Source organism: Solanum tuberosum, unplaced genomic scaffold, assembly GCF_000226075.1.
Source record: "Solanum tuberosum cultivar DM 1-3 516 R44 unplaced genomic scaffold, SolTub_3.0 scf00018, whole genome shotgun sequence".
In the NCBI taxonomy this organism is placed as follows: Eukaryota; Viridiplantae; Streptophyta; class Magnoliopsida; order Solanales; family Solanaceae; genus Solanum; species Solanum tuberosum.
In genome coordinates this window covers 91,750-107,551 of record NW_006238944.1, presented here as the reverse complement: position 1 = coordinate 107,551, position 15,802 = coordinate 91,750, and the positions used below count along the sequence as shown (strand labels likewise).

At 33.3% G+C, this 15,802-nt stretch overlaps 1 protein-coding gene across 8 annotated transcripts; it reads right to left on the bottom strand.

Annotated features, from left to right (window-relative positions):
* Positions 1-1,641: 1,641 nt before the first annotated feature.
* On the bottom strand, positions 1,642-9,181 carry LOC102592512 (uncharacterized). 8 transcript variants are annotated; one of them, XM_015303540.1, is made up of 11 exons: positions 9,024-9,181; positions 8,873-8,956; positions 7,623-7,651; positions 6,760-6,884; positions 6,197-6,659; positions 5,897-6,014; positions 4,047-4,171; positions 3,220-3,305; positions 2,710-2,819; positions 2,581-2,613; positions 1,642-1,909 (listed from the first exon to the last, which is right to left on the bottom strand). In XM_015303540.1, the coding sequence occupies exons 4-11, from the start codon at positions 6,854-6,856 to the stop codon at positions 1,847-1,849; spliced, it is 1,095 nt and encodes a 364-aa protein (XP_015159026.1). In that variant the 5' UTR covers positions 6,857-6,884; positions 7,623-7,651; positions 8,873-8,956; positions 9,024-9,181; the 3' UTR covers positions 1,642-1,846. The 8 variants fall into 8 exon arrangements, with proteins under 8 accessions (XP_015159026.1, XP_015159031.1, XP_015159021.1 ...); XM_015303545.1 differs by having other exon boundaries at positions 6,760-6,862; XM_015303535.1 differs by having other exon boundaries at positions 8,877-8,956.
* Positions 9,182-15,802: the final 6,621 nt, after the last annotated feature.

Below are 15,802 nucleotides of genomic sequence, written 5' to 3'. Positions count from 1 at the left end.
TTTTCTTTAAGTTCAAAAATGCCCTTAAGTTAACAGAAATATGACATGAAATTTTACTAAACAAGTGGTCAATTGTCATTGGTCCACATAATTTTTTTATTTTTATCAAATAAAAAGACCCACCCAAACCTGATTAATGTAATCCTGCATTTGTATGTTTTATTCCATGAGTGGTTGTGTGTTTTTTTTATTTCCGAAATTGGAGAATTAAGATTTGTATAATATCGGAATATGGAATGAAAGAATGAGCGAGGCGAGGATTGGGAGGATGAAGCAAAAGACAACACGGGTGGCACTAGGGACACTAATTGGTCGGGAGTTGAGGGATGATAATGTCGAGCTACATTAATGGACCTGTTAATTGCATGTGGTATAGCTACATTATCAGTTTTTTTTTTTGTATGAATATTTGTTTCTCTTGAATAGATTTTTGATGGGCATAAATCATAAAGGTGTATTGGTTGCTATCTTCGGTAAAGAAAATCAATTAAACAATGTCTTGAGTGCTATCCCTCAAGGAATTGGTAGGGAACAATAGCTTCAAGCATTTCCTCAAGCACCAGTTGCAATTTTTGTGAAAACTAATGAAGAGTTTCAGCAAAAAGGCAAGCTGCAATCTCTGGTTTTAATATTTCTTTTGCCAGAAAACGGGTTAGGTTTGGGTTGAGTGGGTCTTTTTATTTGATAAAAGAATTGTGGACCAATGAAAATTGGCCACTTGTTTAGTACAATTCCATGTCATATTTCTGTTAACTAAAGGACATTTTTTAACCTAAAGAAAACATTAAGGGCATTTCAAAAACCACTAGGTGGAAGGAGAGCATTTTTGAACAATTTCTAATAGGTTAAGGGCATTTTTGAGCCTTTTCCCTTTGATATATTGTGTCTCAGTTTCAGATACATCACTCAACGTACCAATATATCGCAATTCAATTTTAGATACACCACTCAATGTCATGATACATCACGTAAAGTGATGTATTCGAGAATAGAATAGAGTATGAATTTTTGTAATTTTTCAAATGATAAAAATCTTTTGAAAATATGATAAAATAAATTGTGTATTTAGATATTTGTTCTTTTATCAGAATAAAAAAAGAGAGTGTAATGAATGTCGTTCCTCTCTACTGACCCAAATTTTGAACTTTTTCTTGAATAGGAATACTTCCAATACTTTTATGCATCTTACATTTAAAATTAAAAAAACAATTATAAAATATAAGGTATCAAAATGTTGAAGGATGTATTCGAAATCAGTACGCGATGTATCATGATTTAAGAATTTTTTTTAATTTGAAAAAAAAGTAAGAATAGCACTATGTGCTTGTGTAAAATTCTCTGATGATAATGGTCGATTCTAATGAATAGGTTATGAAGTAACCTTTTAGAGATAGCCCTTTACAAAAAGATGAAGAAATTTGAAAAGGCAATTTTCTTCTATTTGTTTGCTAAGTGGCCAAGAGATCTTGATTCCTCTTTACTAGTCAGTTGATTAATAAAAAGATGGTTTCAGAATATGTTGGATTTACAATGTCACTAGATATATCATTAGAAATGTGATGTAATAATCTATGAATACTCTGCAGCTGCAATGTACATATGAATTACCAGATTATTAACTAGTTTTACTTGAGAGGCTTGTTTTTATCAAAGTAAACAACTGTTATTGAACTATCACTTTTATTTGAGTTAATTACAGTTCTCCTTATAATTGAATGCTTCAACACAAAGTTAATTGTACACCAGAATAAATGTAACAGGGGTGTGCGAAGGGAAGACATTGCTGGTGTTTTTAAGATACGACCTTTTCAATCAATCGTGTACCACAATAATAAGAGGGAAAGATCTACCGGTCATCAAATAGAGAAACTGGATACCCTTCCATGCTTGCCATTTCCATGACCTCCTTCTGCAGATAAAACAACAATGAGTCTTTGTTCGCTACTTGTGCAATACTAGAGGCTTCACAATTTTGTAATTGTTCCACTACTTGAGATTAAGTGACAAACATAGTGCATGTAGACCAATGATTAAAGTCTATAAAAGGAAAGAGTACACAGCAGATCAACTAAAAGGAAGGCCAACGGCGTCATACTCTTGAGGGGTTTTGTCATGTCAATTTTCATAGGTAATTTCTGCTTGTATCCAGACAGCAATACCTCAACGCAGTGGGAAATGAGAGTCAAAGAGATAGGAGATACTCTGCCCGGGTGAATATCTGATTCAGGTAATAGCGTCTTCTTTTACAATCAAACTACTTTATTAATGCTTCTACAAGCACACCATAACAGGATTTCTCAAAATGGAGACTCCATATAAATATAACTGTTTCTTTATGAAGATAAATATATACTGTTTCTGATCACATACGTGTTTACCCTTTTCAGACTATTTCAGTGTACACGATTATGCACTTGATTTCTGTATCTGGTTGGGGGAAGCGGGATGAATACTCAATCTCATAACTTAAGTAATGATTAATAATGTAAGGGTGGACAAATGTACGTTAAAAATGGTACAGAATCAAACAAGTAATCTCTATTAAATGATAAAGATTAACAAGGAAATCTCTTTTATTACCTGGATGACTGCAGTGATCCGTCCAGGAGCATTCTGAAATTTACACAAACATCAGTAAGGGGATTATTCAATGAGCAGCTTCAAAACTTCTTTTATTTATCAAGTTGTTAGTGCATGGATTTGTCATACCTCAAATTGCTTCTCCTCCCAAGTTACTTCAGTCCAAGTTTGTGTATCAAGTGATTCCCATGAACTAGGAGCTTGAATAACTTCCACATGCTGCAATAGCCTCAAGCTACCTGCAATAATAGTTCAAAGAAGTATGCTAACAGTAAAAATAAATCCTCCTACTGTATATAGGAACACAAATTCATGATGGCACATAAACAGGCTTCTACTACCCTTCACTTCTAAACTGTCAGCAATATATACATAATGGAACGTTGAGCACACTTTTCACTTTTGAACTGAGTACAACCTTATATTACACATAGCAAGCATGAAGTTGAACTGGAAAACTGATAGGCAATAGATTTAAGCATCAGGACCACAACTCAAATATGTATACTGGAAATTCAATCTCCACTTGACCAGGTAAAGGGAAATAGCTTTGGAGCACCCGGCGGAGAATAAAGCAAGCTTTGAGTATATAATGCTGAAGAAATGATAATTATTTGAGCTTACGACTGAGCCACATACTTGTAATGAATGCTTCTGACCACATTTCACGCTCTGACCATGAAGGTGCAATTTCTCTGACTGGGATTTTGTTTCTTGAGCATATGCTGGACAAACACATGATCATCATGGTCATTATTTAACAAAGTACAATTTTAATGAGATCTGGAATAACCTTTTTTTTAAAAAGCAAGCAGCTTCTAGCAGATAGGTCACTAATGTTTTTTTCTTGACAGATTACTGAAACCTGTTAGAAACAACATGATTTAATCCTTTCAATTCTAAAGTTCCATATTTCTCATTTCTTCAATAAACCACAGAGCCTCAATAGCTTCATATTTTCCTTGCGGTTCAAATATGGGCATCAGGCACAAGGACAAATGCCAGAGTCCAGACCATTCTATATAGCACTCCTTTGGGAACATAATATGATGACGTGCAGATAAAAGTTCTCAACGCCAAAGATGAACTGCTAAAGGAAATTACTAATTAATGAGTTATTATTAATTAACTTACCTCCAATTATTATATAAAGATATTTTTGTACAAGATCTGCTTCAATAAGACTCTCTACCAGTAAAGGAAATTCTTTATGGTACAGTATGTAATATGTGCAGAATACATAGGATTAGGGCAACAAAGAATGTTCTAGAATGAATCTGTGCCAACCATACCAAACATTAGGCATAACCAAGTCAACACAACAGTAACCCCTTCCAAGTTGACCAGCATTTATTACATTCTACAGATGAATAAGTTGCTGCAAAATGCGAGACAAAGTTCCAAACAGTAACCTTAAGTTCTAACTTTAAATATGTCAAGTTCCGAAAGCTAGAGAAGGAACGCACTCAAGAATTACTTGGCGTACAACGCCTGGAAGGACACCATCTCTTATAGGGGCAGTCTGCAATTCAATTGAAACTGTAGATTCATTGTCTCTTTGGCTAGACTTGTGATAATCACCAGTAACATCCTGCAACAAAAAATTTAGTAATTTCTGTAAGATAAAACATGATAGACTTTGTATAAGTTACACTATTCACATACAGTTAAAGCAAAATGATAAAACTTTAGGTGTGTTTGGTATGGAGAGATAATTTCCAATTTGCTCATATTTGATTGATCGAAATTTTTCTCTAGGAAAAACAAGTTCCTTAAAAATGAGGAAAATAATTTCCCTAATGCAAGTAGGGAAAACAAGTTCCATTAGTGGAGTTTGTCTCCTACCCACCCCCCTTGACCATCCTACCCTACGCCATCCCCAAACTCCCACTCCATCCCACCCCCATAGTATTTTTCTAAATAACACATAAATGCTCTTTGTCAATATGTTTTTTTTTACATAAGCTTTTCACATGTTGTTAAGAGTGTCCTGCATTCACTTTGTGAAGGAGTAGACAGAATGTCGTCACATTTACCTTATCCTCCGCAAAAATAATACTAATTGCACTACTTGGATAGCTTGGTTAGTAATTGCTGTAACTCCTGCTAGATAGAAGTTGATATGGCTTTAGTGTAGATGTTGTGTCTATTTTAAAGTAAAGCTTAACACTTTTTTCCCTTGAACTGCAAAAGAGCTTCTTCTATTATTTTTAGACATCAGCACTATGATGGTGTTGTATCATGTACAACCAAAAGGCAAAAGTATAGCTCCTTCCTTCTAAGTGAGGAAAGAACCTACAAAATCAATCAGTGGTGATTCAGCCTCGTGTACATATTACTCCCTACACCAAATAGATAGGAGAAGTATATAACTAGTCTTGACCTTCAGCAAGGAGTTGGTACATCTTCAAAAGCACCTCAGATTTCTTTCTTTCCAGATAGACCACTAAATGCATGCAGGGATTGTGTTCCATATTTTCTTCAACCTTTACTCAAACTTTTATAACCCCCGTGATTTTTTTTCTATATCCCCAATAACCTTAAAATTCAGGAGTAGTTTGGCATAGTCCAAGTCATTCCAGTGTGCTCAGAAGTAAAGCTTACCACTTTTTTATCAGTAAAATGTAAGCTTTATTAATTGTTACTTTATCAAAAAGAACTTTTATTATTGTTAGGAGACTAGCAATAAGATGGAGCTTGTCTAAACTAAATTTCAATATACAGTCAATAACCTTCCCGTAATTGACAATTAAAATTTGTCAAGCTATGTTCATCTTGTACAACTAGAAGAAAAGCCCATCACTATAGATCTTTTCTTCTCATAGAAAGGTTTCAATCTAATCACTAAATTCCCTGATGAATTATTAATGTATGGCTCAAAGATGCCACAAAGGCAGGTTGCATAATTACAACAGTGAGTACTCTAAATCTAGTGTAAAATTCAGATTTTACAATTCCCCACCAACAGAAACAATGGCTGTCTTAAAAAAAACAATTGTTCCCTTCAACAAATGAAATCTCTAATTAAAACAACTACAGCTTTACATTCTTAAGCTCAATTAGCTGAAACTGAACTTCCCAGAAAAACCATCAATGAACTAATAAATTGGTACACCTTTAACAAGATCAAATAAGATCTCAGTACCAGTTGTTATTAACAAAATCAATTAAACAAAAATGGTTTGGTCATCTGAAATTTAGCCATGATAAAAGATTATATAGAATAAGAAAAACTCCAACTCCTCTTAGTTCTACACAAAACTTTAACAAAAATAGGACTAGGTCGACCTAATAACAGTTTTGTAATGACATTCACCTTGTGGCAAACAACAAAAAGATTTGTCAAACAACCCTCTAAGATCTGATCGCCATTGTTTGACAACAGGAGCTCATTGACATAAGGTGGCCTCAGCTTCTCCAATTGTTTCCTTTGCCTACCTATAACAAAAACAACAAATTTCCATTACCAAAAAAGATTGTGTCAACAAAGTTCATCTCTTCCCTATATCTTCAAATCAGATACTAAAGCGAAATCACCATCCATTAGTATCAATGGGAAACTCCATGAGTATATCACGGTTAAAAGGAAAGCAACCAGTTGTTCATGCATAATTACCTAACCCAATCTGAGTATTTGGCATTTGCTACGCGCCTACCACAACCTACAACTGCCAAACGTGCTCCATTTTGGTGGATACCAAAGAGTGGAGGAACATAGGAACCAACATGGACATAAACATCAAAAGCTGTAGAAAAATTTTCCTCAAGTTCCTCCAAACTATCAACATTTCCACTGACAAGACATGTAATGGCCAATTCCTCCCCATTTCTTCTTTTGTCCAATACAAGGGGAAGAGCTTTTCTCATTGAATCATCCACAAGAGATTGAACCAATGAATCCCACATGGTTGGTTTTGTTGATACAAAGAAAAAAGGGACTCTACATGCTTCTGAATTGAATAAAAGTTCTGGGTTAGAGTTCAAGAGAATTCTTAGAGAATTAGAGAGTCTGCTCATATGCCTTTCCCAAAACAACAACAGTGAACCATCACTGTGAGTTCTAGTTGTTGTATATGCACCTGAAATGGAAAAAAATTATACCTTTAAGCTTCTACCATTTATTTATTCAAAAAGCCTATTTGTTACAACAACAAAAGAATTCAAAAGAAGGTAAAATACCTTGGTGGGCTTCAAGTAAGGTTGTTACCGATGGGTTTTCTGCCAAATTCGGAATCAAGCCATTTTTTAACAGAAATCTGCAGTTGCTGCTAGTCATCGTCGCCTGAAACAAGAAGCTGAATGACCTATTTCCAAAGGCATGAAATTTGAGATGTATTTATGTTATTTTGGTTTGAGAAAAGAACTTATGTCATTATTTATTTATCTGGAAAAGGTCCTAAAATGAGAATTGGTACAAAATTATCCTTCTTCTACCTTTCGGGTCTAAAATGTCCTTGACGTCAATTTTTTGGCTCTATTTTGCTCTCATCTTTAACAACCCAAATTCATTAATGACGTGTCACTATTTTATTGGATACGGGTTAAAAATACCCCTCAACTTTGGTTTATTGTTTGACTTTACTCTCGCCGTTAAAACGAAGTTAAATTTACCCCTTCTGCTAATTTCACCAAAATTACCCCTCATTAGACGGAATCCCCAAAATTGACCCAATTACCCGAATTTTAAAAAAAAACCCTATTCCCTATTTTTAACCCAATGACCCGACCCTTCTAAGATAACCCGGTTAACCCAATTAACCCAATGCCCTATTACCCATTCCGGTTAAATGTTCAGGAATGCCTCGACATTTACCGTAGAAATGTAGATAAAGAGAGAAAATACAAAGCTGAGCTGCATCTGTCATTAGCTGAGGCTGATGCAGAAAATTCCAAACTTGTATATGTCCTTGCAGAACAAGTTTCTTTGCCATTGATTTGTCCTATGTTTCTTTGGAATCCTTAAACTTCTTCATCATTCAGTTTTTTTAAAAAAAATAAATTAACTCTTTACTTATTTTCCAGTCGGGAAAGATGAAAGGTACCCGGAAGCAGAAATTGGCTGTTATTGATCCTGTGTTAAAAGACATAAGGACAGTAGTTATGTCACTTGATTTCAAGAATATAATAGCTAATATCAATCCAAGCTCGGCGAATCATTTGAATGTACAACTAAAGAGCATAAGCAATGAAACACTTGCTAGCTTGACAAGTGAAGTTAATTGCGAACACGGAGAAATGGAAACAATGACACATCTTTTACTAACAGCTCCCATAGCTCAAAGACTATGGAAGCAGTTTGCTTCATGTGCAGGGTTAAACATTGAAGGAATGCATCTACAACAAATCATTACAGCATGGTGGGAACACAAGGCCTCACACAAGTTAACACAAATATTGAAATCAATTCCAGCTATCATAATGTGGGCACTTTGGAAAAGGAGGAATACTAGAAGACATGGAAAAGATCACTCTTTTAACTGGATGAATCATCAGTGTCAGGAGACAATACATCAGTTGATTAGAGTGAAGTTCCCTTGGCTCAAAAAGGTTCCATATCAATGGATGGAAATTGTGGACATGCTGCAGAGATACAAACCTACTCTTCACTATCATATAGTCAACTGGAAACTACCGGAGGAAGGATGGATTAAATGCAACACAGATGATGCTAGTAAAGGTAACCCAGGACAGAGTGCATACGAATTTTGTATGAGAAACAACAATGGAGATCTAGTGTATGCTGAAGGAGAAGACATAGGGGTGGCTACCAATATGAAAGCGGAAGCACTAGCTATATGGAAGGCCTTGCAATTCTGTTTAGGGAATGGATTTCAGAAAGTCATTCTTGAAACAGATTCACTTAGTTTAAAGAACATGTTAATCAGAAATTGGAGAATTCCTTGGGAAATAGCTGAGAGAGTTGAAGATAGTCAGGAGATAATGAAGCATATTAATGTCCAAATTAGGCATACATTCAGAGAAGCAAACCAACTAGCAGACTACATTGCTAACATAGCTATTGGGACAACAGAAAAACAACAATTTCAAGAATACAATCAGTTGCCAAGTTGGGGAAGGAGCATAGTGAGTATAGACAAGCAACAGATTCCTTCGCTAAGAATCAGGACAAGGAAAATCAACAACAAAAATAACGATTAACATGCTTAGGTACAGAACAGAGTTCCACAGATATAGTTACATTTTAGATTTCCCTTCTTCTGCATCAACTACAGAACGGTGGGGGGAAATTAAAATTTCAACGGACAAAAATGATAGGTGAGATAGCACATACTTACATAGATCTTCAAAGCTGAAATACAGGGTTCCTAAGTTCGACCGAGCCCCTCAAAAGCCAAATCCAAAACGGGCAGTACACCTACATGAGGAAACAAATCAACAGAGAAATGAAAGAAGGTAACAATCAAAAATGGTAAAGGACAAACCTTTGTCAGCTGATATTGACAACAATGTAGAAGACCAACGATGGAGAATTAATTGCCCATAGGAGAAGGAAGCAAAGTTAAATGTTGGTGGGCACAAGGCGGAACATTTTCAGTAAGGAGAGGGACTGAAGATTCAATTTGGAAATCATAATTCCTAGGGTCTTTGTTGTTTTTGTTTATTTCTTGGTTGGTCACTTTTGGGCCAACCACTTGTATTGTGTTTTAGTTTGAACCATTTGAGCCCAATGGCTTGAATTAATAAAGGACCTTGAGTCCAAATAAGTTTTTTTAAAAATGACATAGATGAGTCTTTTCTCAAACAGAAATAACATAGATGAGCTAAACTTTTAATAGATGCATAAATAAGCCTTTTATCAAAGTTTGATGACATATTTGATCATTTTCCTATTTTCTAACTAGTACTAGTATAATTTAAGAAAAAGAAAGACTAATCCACCATTCACTTGTCATTTTTAACTTTTTGCATCCCTTCAAGAAAGACTTAAAGTCATCAAGACATCAACAACCTCTTAAAATTATCCGCATAATTCACTTAGATACCTTAATGAGAACTTGTACTTATTGAACATCTAAATTGTTCAAAACATGTACCTATTAAACACAAAATGCTGATATAGCAAAAATCATGTTTTGCACTTCCCTAGAACGCATGAAAAAAATTCAAAATAGTGTTTCTAAAAATAAAAAAAAATCCCTCCGTTCATTTTTATCTGTCATGTTGCGCTTTTCGAAAGCCAAATTGACTAATTTTCAAAGTTAAATTAGATTACATTGATTCAATATTTTAAATAAAAAATTTAGATATTCAAAAAGTATATGAAAAGTACTATAAATTGCAACTTCTTGCATATGAATATGATGAAAAAATATATCGTAAAATGTTAGTCAAAGTTTGTATAGTTTGACTCTAAAAAGGGGAACTATAACAATTAAAAGTGGACAGATGTAATACATTTTTTCTTCTTTTATTGACACTTGACACTATAATTAACTTAAAAGAATTTTTTCTGCTTTCAATGACAATTTTTTCAAAAAAGAAAAGCACCCCACCTCCCACCAGTCGTCTTCTTAATTATTTAGTTTGCAAAACTTTCTCTATTTTAACTCAAGCATTGTTTTTAAAAAAATATTATTTCTTCCAAATTTGAAAATAAATGAAAATCAACTATGAAGAAATCACACGATTCAGATTTGAAAGAAAGACTATCAACTATAAATCATATGGTTCAAATTTGAAAGAAAGACTTTCTTTTGTATGATTTATTTCAAATCTCATAAAAATAATGAAACAACTATGAAGAAAGAAAATAAATAATTTTACACATAAAAATAGCTAGCCGATATTTGTTTGTCACCATTTTCGAACAAATGACTACTCAAATTAAAATATAAATCCATTAAATTTATCAAAATTGATATCCAAAAAGTTGATAAAATTAGTTTATGAGCAATCAATTTCTTTTTATCAACGATGTTGAAGGGAATAACCACCGATAAAATTTTCTTTCTCCTTTACTCTTATATCAATCTTTCTACATGACGTATCTAATATGAAAATATATTTTTCACATAAAGTTAATCTTCAAGTTATTTGAAAAGAAATTGGTTTTCATGATTTGGGAAAGAATGTGTTTTGGGAAGAAGATGAAGATGAAGACGAAGATGAAAGGGGATTGGGTAGGGGTGGGGCTGGGTAGAATATGTCGACATTTTCATTTTTTCTTTTTCATTTTTTTTAATAAAAAATTTAGATATAAAATGTGTTTGACAAATTTTAAACAAAAAAATATTTTTTCCATAAATTTGGAGGCCCATTGCCGCATGTTATTTTTTAATTGGTCATTTTGTCATGTCAGCGCAAGTGTATCACACACTCCTTATATCTATGTCTAATAGATTTTGAATAGGTAAAAGTGTTCAATAGGTACTAGTCTTAGTTAAAGTGTCTAAGTGAATTATGCGGACAATCTTAAGGGGTCGTCAATGACTTAAGCCTTCAAGAAAATATTGATAATAGTAAGAACTATTTTTAATTAGGCTTAAGTCATCTGCGACCCCTTAAAGTTGTCCGCATAATTCACTTAGACACCTCAACTAAGACTAGTACCTATTGAACACTTTTATCTATTCAAAACTTGTTCCTATTAGACATTTTCCGATAATAAGTAAAAAAAATAAAGTGTGTGTAATGCACTTGCTGTGATGTGGCAAAATGACTAATTAAAAGATAACATGTGGCGTAGGGTCCAACAATTATAGAAAAAAAGAAATTTATGTTAAAAAGAATGAAAATTATTTCAAATGAATTTTTCCATCTAATTTTTAAAATAAATAAATGAGAAGCCCAACCCTACCCAAACCTTTTTCTTCTTCATCTTCTTCCTAACAAGATTTTTTTTCTCAAACGACAAAATTCATATCTTTGTTAATTGCTTTTATAATTATTTTTTATTCCTAATACATGAGAGAAAAAGATATTCAAAGAGACTGATCAAGAGTGATGAAGAAAGAGAGTCTTTCAATCGTCTTGAAAATCGATAAGCAAAAGAGAAAATCGAGATGACCTAAATTATTTTTATTGAATCAATCTGATATTATTTTTGATAATTTTAATGAATTTACATTTTAATTTGAATGGTAATATTTGTTCGAAGTTGACCGAGATGGACGTCGATCGGCTAATTTTTTTCAGCCTGATGTTCTCTCTTCTTTTTTCCCTTCAAATTCAATTAGTCGATTCAATTTTTTATTGTTTTTAATAAATATTGAAAAGAGATAGAATAGAAAAAGAAAGAAAAAAAACAACAGTGTGCAGGTCTTCTTTGATGAAGAAGACGACTTAAAAGGGGTGGGGTGGGGGCTTTTTTTCTTTTTTGTTTTTGTTTTAAGAATTAGTATTACTTAAATTATTTAAAAGAAAAAATTAAACTATTTAAATGCCAAGTGGCAAAAAGTATTAAGTTTTTTTTGGAAAAATAAAAATAAAATAATATTTAAGGTTTTTTCACGCACTCAGCTGAAGTGAAAAACACTTTTTTTGTCACATCAACATTTTGTGTTTAATAGGTATACTTTTTGAACTATTTAGGTGTTCAATAGGTAATAGTCATAGTTGAGGTGTCTATGTGAAATATACAGACAACTTTAAGGGGCCGCAGATGACTTAGGCCTTTTAATTAACTAGATGAGGGATGACCCTCTTTGTGGGGCCCCCCACAATTTTAAGTTAGAGTATTTTTTTCTATTTTAATTCTAATTGTTGGACTATGTGATTTAATTACTTATGGATTATCTATGAGTTGCTATAAAATCATAGAAAAACAGAGTGATGTCAAGTTAAATGCATGTAGAGAACTTTGCATACTAACTGTTTCATATAGAACTTACATGCATTTAAGAACGAAACTTCTATTTATTGAATGTTGTATGGTTAACTAAATGATTACATTCTTTACATGCATCAATAAAATATCATTTATATATGGGAAAAAGAACAAATATACCTCCAAACTATCGAAAATGGTAACTAAATACCCTCTGTTATACTTTTAGGACTCTCATGTCCTTGCCGTCCAAAATTTGGAACGTATATACCCTTATGATAGACGGCGAGACACGTGGCATCATCTTAATGACCCACCTAAAATTATTTAATTTTTAACCCAAAATTTAAAATATCCGTGACCCGGATAATTTAAACACCCGACCCAAATTATAGCAAAAGTTGCTCGGTGCCGATGGAGTTTGGGAATGCGAATGAGGTGTTCTAGTGTTTTGGTGGGGAAGGAAATTGAAGCTTTTAATTAATTGGATCTTGAAAAATGAAGAACTTGGCCAGAAGTTCTTTGAGAAATCGGAGAAATCTAGAGAAGATGGAGAAGTGTTTTGGGTTATAATTTGGGGCGGGTATTATCTAATTTGGGTGGGTTTTAAAATTATTTTGGGTGGGTCTTCAAAATTATGGGTCAAAATTTAATAAATTTCGGATAGGCATTTTAGATTGAGACACGTGTCCTGCCGTTAGTAGAAAGGGTATATACGTTCCAAGTTTTGGACGGCAAGGACATGAGAGTCCTAAAAATATAACGGAGGATATTTAAATATCATTTTTGATAGTTTGAGGGTAGATTTATCCTTTTTCCCTTTATATATTGTCACTGAAGAACACTTTCACCATGTTGACAGTAATCCTCACAAAAATATTGACACATGTAGATATTGCAAGTGATGGTCAAATTTTAATACTCATTTACTGAGTTGTTTAATCTAACATGGCAATTAGAGCATTCGACACATCAGTTGCCACATATATATACCTACATCAAGAAAAAAATATAAAGGATAAACATTTTTATAAAAGTTGATCAAATGAATCATGTCAAGTATGGTGTACACGGTATCAAAACAAAATGTATATATTATTTAATATCCCACAAATATGCTCTCTTCTAATCATCTTAACTCGGTATTATGGATAATAAAACATTAAACTTCAAAGACAAGTTATTTCTTTTGGTTTATTAATTGTTGGAGTTTTTACTTTTTTTATTTTAATTAGAATCATCCGTCCATCATCTACAATTAAATATGTTTAAATTGAGGACTGCATCAAATCACTCATGACTTAATTAGTGTTATACTTATTGTGCCAATATTTTTTTGAGACAAGTAACAATTTTATTCAATAAAAACTTAGTCACCCCATAAAAAGGTGCTAAGTTGAAAATTTTACAAGCATCGAAAAGGTACTTACACCCATGTCCAAAACCCTATACAATTATATATTGTCAACTTAATATACTAACTCTCCTACTTTTCCCCCGCATATTCTGTTTACACAAAAAAAAAATAAGCTAAGACAAATTCATCCTAAGTTTCTCGATAGAATTGTTGGTGCCTTCAAAATGTCTACCATTTCTTTTCTTCCAAAAATTTGGATCATTTCTCGATTTGTGCATGTCATTCTTGCGCGGGGGGGTCATACTAATCTTCTTTGTATCGTTCCAATTTTATCAGATATCCCCAAAGGGACTCGTTCCAATATCAACTAACATCAAGGTATATAGAAAATTCTGCAATATTTCGTATATTTAAGAAGAGTTTGGTTTTGATTAATGTGATGTTTCATCTAAAAGAGATGGTAAGTGACAACTCAATGTTTGGTAGCCATGACCTATCAAAAGATCAATCACATGACCTTTGGCAGACTCTCGAGTCCTTTACAACAAAGCATGCTAGTAAGTGGAAACATATCTAATGCTAAGTTGCTTAGACTCGGGTATCGGTGTCTGATATGGATGCAGATTTAGAGGTCAGATCCTTTATGATCTAATTTTCAAGATTTAGGGATATGAATTCATGTATGGATATGGGTGGGGGATTCGCCTAAAAATAATTAAAATATCTAAAAATAGAGTTATTAAACCTAAATTATGAGATATTATGTGGAGAACTCGAGGAGAATCTTGGAAGGAAATTAAAGGAAAAGTAGTGACATATAAATTTCTATATAAAAAGTATTTCATTTTCTTCAATTTCACCTTAGCTGTTGTATTGATTACAGAAATCATTAAAAACTTTCCATACTTTCCTCATCGATTTCGGTCAAAGTACCCAAAATTGGTTGATCAAATTGGACACGGACCTCACACCCACACCCACACCCATACCCATATCGTGTTGACACAGATGCAACACCAAAAGTGAAGAGTCCGAGCAACTTAAATCTAATGTATAAATATTCAATGACGGGTAAAGTCGGTAACTCATGTACAAACATCAGTTTTGGAGATCCCGTCCTAAATTCCTTGTGCATCTTGACCCATGCCCACGCAACAACAACAACATACCTAGTATGATCCCATAATGCGGTGTTCAGGAGAGTAGAGTGTACGCATACCTTGTCTGTAGAGAGACTGTTTCTGATAGACGCTCGGTTCAAGGGAACAATAGTCTAAAGTAGACGCCCATGGTTGAACCAAAATCGAGCTCCAAAAAAGGCAAATCTGAAAGTTAAATGAAAAACAGATTTCTTGCATGAAATTTATCAACCATCTATGCATAAATGCATGGTTTTACCTAAAAAGTTTATAATACCAGATTCTTGCCCAAAAAATTCTTACATGCTGTAAAAAGTGGGGTCAAGTTTTGAGTAACGACACCCAATTATATAATCAACCACCACAACCAATGTACCTTCCTTTTTCATCTTTCAACAGTAGATCAAATTAAACTGAAAAAATTAATTATACGATTGGATAAAGTAATTAAAAATGATTATCAACTTGCCAAATATCAAAGAAAGCCTACAGTGGTAAATAAACATCTAATTTAACAGACATAGAAAACAAACAGTAGGAAAAACTACATTATAGATCCAAGCAAAAGAAAAGAAAAAAACAAAACAGACAACAAAAAGAAAATAAAGGAGAAGAGCATAGAAACTTGAGAAAAAATGAACTAAAAATAGCTAACATGAACACTATGTAACACTAAGGGAGATGTCAATTCATTGAACATGGTGTTGGGTTTTAAAAGGTGTGAATGGAAAATGAAGAGTTGCGACTTTTATGAAGAGTTGTGACTTTTATAAAAAAATTGCGACTTTTATAAAAAGTTGTGACTTTTATGAATGGTTGTGACCTTTTCGAAAGATTGTGACTTTTCCAAAGGTTTGTGACCTTTCCAGTAAGGCACAATAAGAATCTTTTCACACTACCCTTTGTTTTCTATAAATTGAGGGATTTCCTCTCATTTTA